Below are 12,513 nucleotides of genomic sequence, written 5' to 3'. Positions count from 1 at the left end.
GCAAACAGGGATAGTTTGACTTCCTCTCTTACTATTTGGATGGCCTTTATTTCTTTCTCTTGTCAGATTGCCCTGGCCAGGACTTCCAATACTAAGTTTAATAGGAGTGGTGAGAGAGGGCTTCCTTTTCTTGTGCTGGTTTTCAAGGGAAGTGCTTCTAGCTTTTGCTCATTCAGTATGATGTTGCCTTTGTCCATTTTGGAATTGGATTGTTTTTGTTGTTGTTGAGTTGTGGAAGTTCTTTATGTATTCCAGATACTAATACTTTATCAGATACATGATTTGTAAATATTTTCTCCCATTTGGTATGTTGCCTTTTTACTCTTGATGGTGGTCTATAATACATAAGTGTTTTTAATTTTCATGAAGTCAAATTTATCTATTTTTTATTGCCAGTGCCTTTGGAAAAGTTTTATGATTTTAGCTTTTATATTTAAGATTTTGATCCATTTAGAGTTAATTTTTGCATATGTTATAATGGTACAACTTCATTGTTTGTGTGTAGATATCCAGGTTTCCCTGCACCATTTGTTGAAAAAACAATGTTCTTTTCCCATTGAATGACCTTTTTCCTTTGAAATGTTCAATGTTCCCATTGAAATGAAAATGTTCTTTTCCCAATTGAATGGTCTTGATAGGCTGGCTGAAAATTATTTGACCATATATGTGGGTATTGGCTTCTGGAATTTCTATTCTATTCCGTTGGTCTATTTTCTGTTTTTATGCCAGTACCATGCTGTTTTGCTTACTGTAGCTTTGTAGTAAGTTTAGAAATCAGGAAATGTGAGACCTCCAGTTTTGTTCTTTTTCAAGGTTATTGTGGTTATTCAGGGTTCCTTGAGAATCCATGTGAATTTTAGGATGGATTTTTCTATTTCTGCAAGAAACTTCATTGGGTTATTGATAGGGACCGTTGCTTTGTTTTGAAACACATTTTCACTGGGTATTGAATTTTAGGTTGACATTTTCTTTCTTTCAGCACTTAGAAGATATTTTTTGCCCTTGGCTTGTCTTACATAGTTTCTATAGCGTAATCTGTGGCTGCTTTAAAAAGTCTATCTTAGACTGGGCGCAGTGGCTCATGCCTGTAATCCCAGCACTTTGGGAGGCTGAGGCGGGTGGATCACCTGAGGCCAGGAGTTTGAGACCAGCCTGGCCAACATGATGAAACCCTGTGTCTAATAAAAATATAAAAATTAGCCAGGCACAGTGGCACATGCCTGTAATCTCAGCTACTCAGGAGGCTGAGGCAGGAGAATCGCTTGAACCCAGGAGGTGGAGGTTGTAGTGAGCTGAGATCACTCTGGACAAAAAGAGCAAAATTCCATCTCAAAAAAAAAAATTCTATCTTTATCTCTGCTTTCAGCAATTCAACTAAGGTGTGTATGTGTTTATTGTGTGCTTGGGGCTCATTGAGCTTTTTGGATCTGTGGTTTTATAGTTTTCATCAAATTATGAAAAATTTGTTTCATGAAAAAAATGTTTTTTTAAGTACTGATTTTTTCTCTTTCAGACTTCAATTATGTGTATATTAGACAGCTTGATATTATACCTCACTGACTATATGTTCATTTTTTAAGCTACTTTTTCTTTTTTGTGCTTCATTTTGTCTATCTTCTATCACTGATTTGTCAAGCTCCTTGATCTCTTCTTCTGCTGTTTCTAATTTGGTGTTAATCTTACTAGTGGATTTTTTTTTTCAGTTATTGTGTTTTCATCTGTAGAAGTAAAGTAATGTAGTTATCACCTCATTGTTTCCTCTCTGAGATCACAATTCAGTGTCTGAAAACTATTGTTTCATGTATCTTGTTCAATTTGTTAGTAGTTTATGGTGCAAGGATAAAATTTCTTATGGCTAAAAGCAGAAGTCCATACATTCATATTTTTAAGGACATTTATTGTTTCTTTAAATGTTGGCCTTTTGGAAAACTTAAACAAATATATGCATTGTTCTAAGTGAAAACTACTATAAGCCAGATGTTGCATTACTTGTGCAAGGTTAGTGTTTCATTCAGTAGATAATTGATATTGACAACAGCATTGGAAACATGTATGAATCTTTTAAAGATAGGTGCTTTTGAGGTTTGGTGAAGTAGGCACACATCAGGGCAGTAAAAATGTCAGATTCTCCTTGTTACTCTGTGAATCTGGAGTAGGAGAAGCAGTCACCATCCAGGGGTACTTCGTGATCTTTGTTGATGATCTCCTATTTTGACCATAGTTCCTCAGCCTTCTTGAAACTTACGACCTAATTTAGCCATTAATTCAACAACACCACTACACATTGGACTTTGTTGTCATTTGGAACCCTCCCACCTTTAAACTGAAAACTTGTTGGTCCCCATATTAGTCATACAGTGCCTTTTCTTTTTTAAACACAAACTTTTCTCCATTCACATCCCACTGCACATTTACATGTCACTGGATGTTTGTCGATTATTTTCCTCCTTTTTATTGATTTCTTTTCCTTAGCTATAACCATGTTATGTTTTCTCCTGTCCTTCCACAAGGAAATCTTGTCTCAGCTCTTTCCTTAATCTAATATTCTGAACAATAGTAGATGTGAGAGCAGTCTGTTTTTCTATTCAGTCATCTCATTAACCTATGTGATTGATTTGACTGGCCTTACTGGATAGTCCGTCAGTTCCCTTTCTTCCTTGGCACTTTTTGGTGCATTTTTCCTGGAAGGCACATACTGGATCTATTAGTAAGAGGAAAGTCTTATCAAATTGAGTAAAATGATTCTGCAAGCCCTGAAAAACTAGTTACTTCTCCTTTTGGTAGTATCTCTACCCTGTATATTGTTTTCTGTATATGTTTTCTTTGAATGTAATTGTTTTTATAAAAGTGATATTTGCTTATAAAAATTCTAGTAAAATCGAAGATTTTACAGAAAAAAATTTATGAGAATCCCGTTATCAATTTGTCAAATAGCTTTTCTTCTTTTATTTTTTGTCATTTACTAATTTTATGTAATGTTTATAGGGAAGACATTTCATTCATTAATTTATGTTTTTCACATCAAAAACCAGGCACACCAGGTTTTTATTGATTATGTCTTCTGTCATTTAGTTCTTTTTCTGGTGGCTATTATTGATTCTTCGGACAATTTTTAGTCAATAACAAATGTTTTCATGTGCAGTTTTAGTTAATGTGAGATTTATTTATTTTGTTGCTTATTTCTACCAGTAATGTTCATTGAGCCTTCAATATCTGTTGAGAATGAAATGGTGGCCTGATGTGGTGATATGCACCTGTAGCCCCAGCTACTTGGGAGGTTGAGATGGAAGGATCACGTGAGCCGGGAGGTTGGGGGTTGAGGATGAAGTGAGTCATAATTGTGCCATTAAACTCCAGCATGGGCGCGCGAGAGAGACCCTGTATCTTAAGAAAAATTTTAAAAAGACAAAAACCGCAAAAAGTAGCCAGGCGTGGTAGCATGTGCCTATAATCCCAGCTATTCAGGAAGCTGAGGCAGGAGGATTGCTTAAACCTAGGAGTTCAACGTTGCAGTGAACTATGATTATATCACTGTACTCCAGCCTGGGCGACAGAATGAGAACCTGTCTCTAAAAAAATTAAATTAAAAATAAAAAGGTAAAAAATACAGAAAAAAATAATGAAATTGAGGCAGGAGAATAGGGTCTGGAGGCAGGGAACCTAAGGCTGATTCACACTGACAGGAAAAAGTGAATCAAAAAGAAAAACTCACCTCTCCATGCCCAAGTAACGAAAGGATCAGAGGCTACTCCGTTTGCAACACCCCGCCTTTCTACTGAATGGCAGATGAAAGAATGGAAAGAACCAGTCTTCCCAGAACCAGTCTTCATGTACATAGGGTGTAACTTTGTAACTTCACTTCAGCCTCTGATTGGTCCCCTCTCACAACCAATCAGACTGGTCATGGGCCGTGTCTTCATTTGCATAGGATGTAACTGTAACTTCCTTTCCGCTTCTGACTGGTCGCCTCCCACAACCAATCAGACTGGTCACAGGCCACGTGTTCATTTACATAGTGTGCAGCAAAATAACCAATGGGAAACCTCTAGAGAGTATTTAAACCTCAGAAAGTTTTGTAACCGGTACTCTTGAGCCTCTTGCTCAAGCCCCTTCCCACTCTGTGGAGTGTACTTTCTTTCTTTCTTTCTTTCTTTTTTTTTTTTAGACAGAGTCTCACTTTGTTGCCCAGGCTGGAGTGCAATGGTGGGATCTCAGCTCACTGCAACTTTGACTTCCCTGGCTCAAGTGATTCTCCTGCCCCAGCCTCCCGAGTAGTTGGGATTACAGGTCCATGCCACCACGCTTGGCTAATTTTTGTATTTTTAGTAGAGACAGGGTTTAACCATGTTGGCTAGGCTGATTTTGAACTCCTGAACTCAAGTGATCCACTCACCTCGGCCTCCCAAGTGCTGAGATTACAGGCGTGAGCCACTGCGTCCGGCCCTTTTTACACTTCTGTAACCAGGATTGGCAACTTAAATGAGCACCAGATAGGTAGCATGAATGAAAGAAGGGGTCTAAGTGCATGTGCTTACATTCTTTAAGTGGCAGGGACTATGATATCTTGAGAGTATATGTCTCATCCAAATGTGACAATCTAGTCAATGTTAGTGAATTGCTGTCCTGTAAGAATACAGGCCTAATGTGGCCAGTCAACCAGTTTTTCTAGAGGAAACCAACACTATGGATTTTCATCTCATAATTTTTAAGTGGTTCAAATTTATAAAACTCTGTGTAGCCATTCAAAACATGATTGTAAACCAGGTATGATTTGTGGACCTCAGTTTGCAACTTCAGCTACTAAGTAAGTTTATTTTAGTGGTGTTTTAGGTGGGAAGGAGAGCAAATATGTGTACCTAATCTACCATATTAGACTGGAAGTCTCATGGTTTCAGTTCTTATATATTGATCTTTAATTCAACTGTAAATTATTTTGATGTAAGGTGGGAGATAGGATCTAATTTTTTTCCCCAAATAGTCATTCATCTAAATATTAGTTGAATAATTTCCCCCACAGATTTGAAATGCTACCTGGTTTAAAAAGGGTGGTTTGCTTTTTAAAAAAATTTTTAATTTTGGTGGGTACCTAGTAGCTGTATATACTTATGAAGTACATGAGACATTTTGATACAGGCATGCAATGTGTAATAATCATGTTAGGGTAAATGAGGTATCTATCACCTCAAGCATTTATCCTTTGTGTTACCAATAATCCAATTATACTCTTTTAGTTATTTTTAAATGTACAATTACATTATTTTTTACTATATTCACCCTATTGTACTAGTAAATACTAGGTCTTATTTATTCTTTCTAACTACTTTTTTTGTTCCCATTAACAACCCCCACTCTGTCCCCTCCCTAGACTACCTTGCCTAGCCTCTGCTAACCACCCTTCTACTCTCTCTCTCCATGAGTTCACCTGTTTTAATTTTTAGCTCTCACGAATGAGGGAGAACATGCAAAGTTTGTCTTTCTGTGCCTGGCTTGTTTTACTTAACATAATGACCTCCAGTTCCATTTATGTTGCTGAAAATGACAGGATCTCATTCTTTTTATGGCTAAATAGTACTTTATTGTGTATGTGCCACATTTTCTTTATTCATTCATCTGTCGATGGACACTTAGGTTGCTTCCAAATCTTGGCTATTGTGAGTAGTGCTGCAATAAACATAAGAGTGCAGATATCTCCTCGATATACTGATTTTCTTTCTTTTGGATATATACCTAGCAGTGGGATTGCTAGATCATATGGTAATTCGATTTTTAGTTTTTTGAGGAATTTCCAAATTGTTCTTGATAGTGGTTGTACTAATCTACATTCCCACCAATGGTGTACAAGGGTTCCCTTTTCTCCACATCCTCGCCAGCATTTGTTATTGCTTGTGTTTTGGATAAAAGCCTTTTTTTTTTTTTTTTTTTTGGAGACAGAGTCTTACTCTGTCGCCCAGGCTGGAGTGCAGTGGCACGATCTCAGCTTGCTGCAACCGCCGCCTCCTGGGTTCAAGCGATTCTCCTGTGTCAGCCTCTTGAGTAGCTGGGATTATAGGTGTGCATCACCACGCCTGGCTGATTTTTGTATTTTTGGTAGAGATGGGGTTTCACCAAGTTGGCCAGGCTGGTCTCGAACTACTGACCTCAGGTGATCCACACACCTGTTCCTCCCAAAGTGCTGGGATTACAGGTGCGAGCCACTGTGCCCAGCCAATAAAAGCCATTTTAATTGGGATGAAATTATATCTCATTGTAGTTTGGATTTACATTTCTCTAATGATCAGTGATGTTGAGCACCTTTTCATATGCCTGTTTGCCATTTGTATATCTTTTGAGAAATATCTATTCAAATTTTTGGCCCATTTTGAAATTGGATTTTTAAGGGAATGATCTGCTTTTTAAGAAATAGAAACCCACTAAAAGAAAGATCATGCAGGAGATATAATTCCCCTCATTGGAATGGAAAAGTTTTTAGGCAGCTTCTCTGTTCTCTTTGGGGCCTTTAGTGTGACATCTGCATTTCTCAGCAAAGTTTTCTCATTGTTTTATGTAGATTGGTTTTTCTGGATACTCACACTCTTTCATATGACCTTACCATGACATCTCAAAGTGAAAGCCTAAAATCTACCAAATAATGTGGCCTATTCTCTGTCCTTAATCAACTCAGTCTAAATGCCCCAAATACAAATTCTTGGGAAAGTGAAACTAATTGATCTTGCTATGCCTGAGAGTGTCTTTGGACATGTGTTATTAATGTGGATAGTAGGTTCAGCCTTTCGGCAGGGGATATAGATGATTTCAGAGTAAATGGGTGGACACATGTCCATAGAGGTGGCTAATACAGCATCTTTATCATATATTTGAAATTGTTACAGCTGTAGAAATATATACCCTACTTGCCCATCTTTTTTTTTTTTTTTTTTTTTTTCTTTTTAGAGATGAGGTCTTGCCATGTTGCCCAGGCTGGTCTCGAACTCCCGAGCTCAAGTGATATGCCTGCCTGGGCCTCTCAAAGTGCTGGGATTACAGGTGTGAGCCATCACACCCGGCCCCATCCTGTTTTTCCAAAAAGTTTTGGTTATTCTCACTTAATTATTTTCAAGATTAAATTTAGAGACATATTTTAGATTACCCCAAAAAAAAAAAAAAAATCATGCTAGGATTTTGATTGGAATTCAGACAAAGATTAGAAGAAAAAAGATTAAGAAAAGTAGTTTACTAATCTACAAAAATTGTGGACCCAGTTTTCATGAGCTGCAACCTGCAGAACCCATTTTTACCTATGAACACACAAGTTTTACAGTGTACTTTTCCTTTTTCCTTTCTAAGTTGAATTTACGAAGAGAATTTCTCACACATATGTGCACCTGCAATAACCATTGGTTTTCTAGAATCTCTGATAATACTTTAAATGTATTCCGTCCACTAGCCGCATGTATTTATGTTTTTTGATTAATTAAAATTAAAATTCAGTTAGTTGTACTAATTACATTTCAATTGCCCATGCGGCTAATGCCAAATATATTGAATAGTGCAGATATCAAATATGCTGTCATCGCAGAAAATCCTATTGGGTAGTGCTGCTTTATAGATACTTGTATGTTAATAATAACTAATTTAATTTTTAAAGCCCATAGAAGCAAAAATCTCTATTTCATATGTTTTATTTATAGCATTTTGGCTAATATGTGGAAAATGATAGGATAGTGTTGTTTTCTTATTTATTTATTTATTTTTTGAGACAAAGTCTCGCTCTATCGCTCAGACTGGAGTGCAGTGGCCGGATCTCAGCTCACTGCAAGCTCCGCCTCCCAGGTTTACCCCATTCTCCTGTCTCAGCCTCCCGAGTAGCTGGGACTACAGGCGCCCGGCACCTCGCCCGGCTGTTTTTTTTTGTATTTTTTAGTAGATACGGGGTTTCACTGTGTTAGCCAGGATGGTCTCGATCTCCTGACCTCGTGATCCACCCATCTCGGCCTCCCAAAGTGCTGGGATTACAGGCTTGAGCCACCGCGCCCGGCCTGTTTTCTCATTTTAAAAGGTTCATTGAAGAAAGTTCGAAAAATACCCTAAAGGAGAAAGTAAAAATTACCTGCACTCCCAAGGGATAGGAGTTTTTAAAAGCCTTTTTGAAATACAATCTATAACCAAGTGTACATATCATAAATTACGATTGGATTAATTTTCACCAACTAAATAATACATATATGTCTTTTTACCAGTTTCTCTATTCCCAGGTTCTTTTTGATTCATGTCTTGTTTGTTTGGATTTAGTAATCATATAGTTTTATTGAAGATGGGCACATGAGTATGTTTCTTTTATCAGGAGGCATATGAAGCCAGTTAGTCTCAATACCATTGATGCTGAATTTCACCACTTGGTTAAAGTGGTCACCGCCAGGTCTCTTCATTGTAAAGGTACATTTTCCTTTTGTAATTAATGAATAATCTGTGGGGTGACATTTTGAGACTTTGTCAATATTCTGTTCCCTAAAAACTTTTCACTGAAAGATTTCCGCATCCATTTATGTAACTTGTCTGAATCAGTTAGTACATGAAAGTTACAAAATGGTGATTTTTAAAATTCTATCATGTTATGTACAATTCTTAGCTGGCATTCTCCGGCTAACACGGTGAAACCCCGTCTCTACTAAAAAATACAAAAAAACTAGCCGGGCGAGGTGGCGGGCGCCTGTAGTCCCAGCTACTCGGGAGGCTGAGGCAGGAGAACGGCATAAACCCGGGAGGCGGAGCTTGCAGTGAGCTGAGATCCGGCCACTGCACTCCAGCCTGGGTGACAGAGCAAGACTCCGTCTCAAAAAAAAAAAAAAAAAAAAAAAAGAAGAGATTTTCCCCCCTACCCGCCCACTTCCCCATTTTTCTCGTTTGAGTCTTCTTTTCCACTTTTTATTTTTTATAAACACCCTGGGTTTTTCTCATGAAGTTGATCAGTGTGACTCGTCACTGCTTTGAGACTCATTGCTATAATCACATCTATGTAAAGTTCTATTATACCAGGATAATTTTTGATTTATAGCAGGTCAGTCATCTTTATGATCTTGTTCTTAAACTGAGAATTCTTATTGATTTACTCTACTGAAACACAGACTTTTCAGAAACTGGAGCAACTGTGTTAAGGAATTCCCATTTACACTAGGCAAGAAAGTAAACAGTAAGTGGAGAGTAGGGTAACAAACACTTATGGTATCAAAAAACAACCGTGAAAAGGATCTGTCTTAATGTGCTAGCCCATTGCAGTTTAACATATTGCTTACAACCTTCACAATAGAATTTGAGTGACTTCAGTTACACATTCCAGGAGACTGGCAGTCTGTTACAATCAGAGTCTGAACTTTAGAGCAGGCTAATTTACAGCGATGGGATGAAGAAAGTTGTGGATTTGTATTACACACTCTCACCTGACACTGTATCTGATCCCTTGCCTGCTGATTGACATCTTGAATGAGCTCTTTGAAGCAAGTTCCAGCTTAATTAAAACGTTTGCTTGGTTAGCAGTGATCTGTGAAAGCCTGTGATAAATATTGAATCAGGTTCACCTGCTGGTTGCTGTGAGTGGATAAACAGCTGCTTTGTGCAGTATAATCATGAAACGGTGGCAGTAGGGTACTACTACTGTTTGAATTTTTAAAAAAGAATAGTTGAAAAGGTATAGTTATGTTACTTATGCTATCTCACTAGAGTGTGTGCTAATGTGAGATTTTGCACAACGGGCATTCAGTACCTGTTTAGATGGCTCAGACAACAGCAAATGGTTGATAAAGATTAACAAACTCTTTTTTATGTCTCAAAGATTGTAGTATAATTCTATGTTCATTGGCCTTTTACCACTAGCTCTTCATGTGCATGACTTTTTGAAATAAAGGGCAGTATTTTGCTTTTTTGCTTAAGTTGTAGATGAAAACAATCCTGTTAAAGCTTCACTTTAAGATTTAAGGTTATGAATTTCAACTTCTCCACAAATTTATTACATATTTTGTGGAAACTTGAATAATTCTTTTGAGTTTCCTTTTTTATCTGTAAAATGAAGTTAGAAATATACATTAGTGAACTAAGTATTTTAGTCTTATGTTAATATTAGTTAATTAACAAACATTACAATAGAAATGAGTTCAGAAGCAGTGGAGGAACCTTTATGAAATTGTCTTCTTTTGACTACTGTTTATTCCTTTACAGAATAACTATGTCTGGCTAATTTGATTGTAAAGAAAATGTTGCTTCCATTTGATTTCTGTTATAAAATCAGATATCAATTCTGGAATAAAGCCCTCACCCAAATCAGTCACAATCTCCTTTGAGCACCTGGTGAAAGTTATGGGTTCACTTTCTAAAAATGCACACAAAATTGTCTCTGTAGTTTCTTGGTGATCTGTAACAGCCCATGGACCCTAATTTGAGAACCCATTTCCTAATAAAGTAGGTTGAAAACTTTTGGGGAGGAGGTGTTAAGATGAAAGCTATTCTGCCAGGTATGAAACAACTGAGGAGAAACCAGAACAGAGTATATTAACTGTGTGTGTGTGTGTGTGTGTGTTTTTTTTTTTCCGGCACTTCTAGCATTTTTCAGGTATATTTTTCACGACAATTGTTAGCTTTAAAGATCGTCTTCCATAGTTGTGATTCCTCACTCTCTACCTGAAGTTTTATATTTTTATTTCTATCATCAACTTATTTAGAATTTTATGGGGAAAATGAAATTTTGTTTAAGCCATACTCAGCCTGTTCAACTGCTTGTTCATGTTTATCGACGTCGATGTATACAACTGTCATTCATATTTTTTCATTATAATATTATTCCATTGATTGGAAAAAACCCCACAATTTACTTATCCATTCCTTCTGTTGATACATGTAGCTTGTTTTTCTCACTATTAAAACAATGCTGCAATTAATATTCCTCTTGTATCTGTCTTAATTTGCAAGAGTTTTTCTAGCATGTGTACCTAACAGTGTCATGCTGCGTCAAAGGGTGTATGTATCTTTGATTTCATTAGATCACCAATTTGCTCTCAAGTAGTTGTGCCAATTTATACTTAGATCATCTATGAATAAGAGTTTCTTCTGGTGGATAGGAAATGGAATCTAATTATGGTTTTAATTTGCATTTTCCTAATTACTAGTGAAGTTGTACGTTAGATGGCACATCTTTTCAGATACTTATTAGCCTTTCAGCTTTTCTCTTCTGTGATTTGCCTGTTCTTGGTTTTCTGTAGGGTTTGTCTTTTAAAAATAGATTTACTGGAATTCTTTATATATTGTAGATACTGATCCTCACTTGATTGTATGCATTGAAAATATCTTCTGTCAGCCTGTGCCCCCTTTCTACCTATTTTTCTTTCTTTCTTTAAGGAATATGTATTTTTAAATAGAAGTTTAACATGTTAATGAAGCTGTGTTTTCAGTCATTTGTGCTTTTGGTTTATTGTTTTAGGAAATCCTTCTCTACATTTGGATCGTAAAAGATATCTTCCTATGAAAGAAGAGACCATATAGCCTTTGAAGCTTAAAATGTTTACTGTCTGGCTGTTTTGTTGACTCTTGCTCTAGAGAGTCTATTAATTGAAAGTTTTTGTTTTTTATTTTTCCCTTGGGGGACATAACATAGATCTTGTTACAACATATTTGATTTAAATGTCAACTAATAAGTTAAAACAATTTTTATGAAATAAAACTTGAAGATTGTACTTAGGAATATTTTGTAATTGCATGCATAAAATAATAGAACTAACTTTAAACAATTCCTTAGTTTATGAGTGAAAATGGTTTGATAAACTCCAAGAACTACACTTTGTAGAACAATTTAAGAATGAAGCTCTCTTTGTCAGTAAGATGAGGTGATCCTTGTCATTGTCTTCTCCGTGGCTTGATATATCAGGGATTCTAATGTCTCTTGAGTCAATGAATGAATGAAATGGGATATTACATGAAAAATGCTTAGCAGAAGGACAGCTTTAAAAAATGGCAGTATTATTAATAATGAAAATATTGGGATATATGTTTGTCACTACTAAAATACTAGCACAAGATGATTTTTCTTTTTGGCCTTGAAAAATAGTAATTGTCCTGTACTTTTTCCTTTAAAAGCTAATCTGGATTTTGAAGTAACTTTTTAATATGTGCAGCACTTCAAATTAGGACATAATTTAAGCATCTGTCAGATTTAATTGTAATGCATGGGTACAGAATTTGGTTCAGGGACATTTAGTCATAACTCATCAATTTAAAAAAAGCTAAATTACAGTTATGTGCAAAACACCACTCACTGAATGAGCTATATAAAGAAATGTAAGACATAGTTTCTGTCTTCAAGGAATTTGCAGTGTGGTTGGAAAGACAATACATGCACATGTGGAAAGTTATGGAAAAATACAAGTTTTTGTTTGTTTTTTTTACTGTTTCATTGACCTAGTTTTCCTTTTATTTCATTCAAACAGGTTTCTCTTCAGTCTTTTTTTCTCTCTACTTCTTTATATACTTAGTTTTCATAGTCATGCCTGCTTT

At 36.3% G+C, this 12,513-nt stretch overlaps 2 protein-coding genes across 7 annotated transcripts in view; one reads left to right on the top strand and one right to left on the bottom strand.

Moving 5' to 3' along the window:
- Positions 1-12,513, bottom strand: part of PTRH2 (peptidyl-tRNA hydrolase 2) — a 1,137,200-nt gene that overhangs the window by 717,871 nt on the left and 406,816 nt on the right. The window lies entirely within an intron of this gene.
- BRIP1 (BRCA1 interacting helicase 1) overlaps positions 1-12,513 on the top strand; it is a 176,950-nt gene that overhangs the window by 31,212 nt on the left and 133,225 nt on the right. The window contains exon 1 of one of the 2 annotated variants that reach the window (XM_050764651.1): positions 8,134-8,412. The exons of the other annotated variant lie outside the window; for it this stretch is intronic. Within the exon in view, the coding sequence (XP_050620608.1) occupies positions 8,356-8,412 (57 nt within the window). The 5' untranslated portion in view covers positions 8,134-8,355. Of the gene's footprint in view, positions 1-8,133; positions 8,413-12,513 lie in introns of those variants that run through there. 2 annotated transcript variants of the gene reach the window in all.

The sequence above is a fragment of the Macaca thibetana genome, chromosome 16, assembly GCF_024542745.1.
Source record: "Macaca thibetana thibetana isolate TM-01 chromosome 16, ASM2454274v1, whole genome shotgun sequence".
NCBI classification, from domain to species: Eukaryota; Metazoa; Chordata; class Mammalia; order Primates; family Cercopithecidae; genus Macaca; species Macaca thibetana.
The sequence above is the reverse complement of the archived record's forward strand: the minus strand, read 5'-3'. Positions and strand labels throughout refer to the sequence as shown.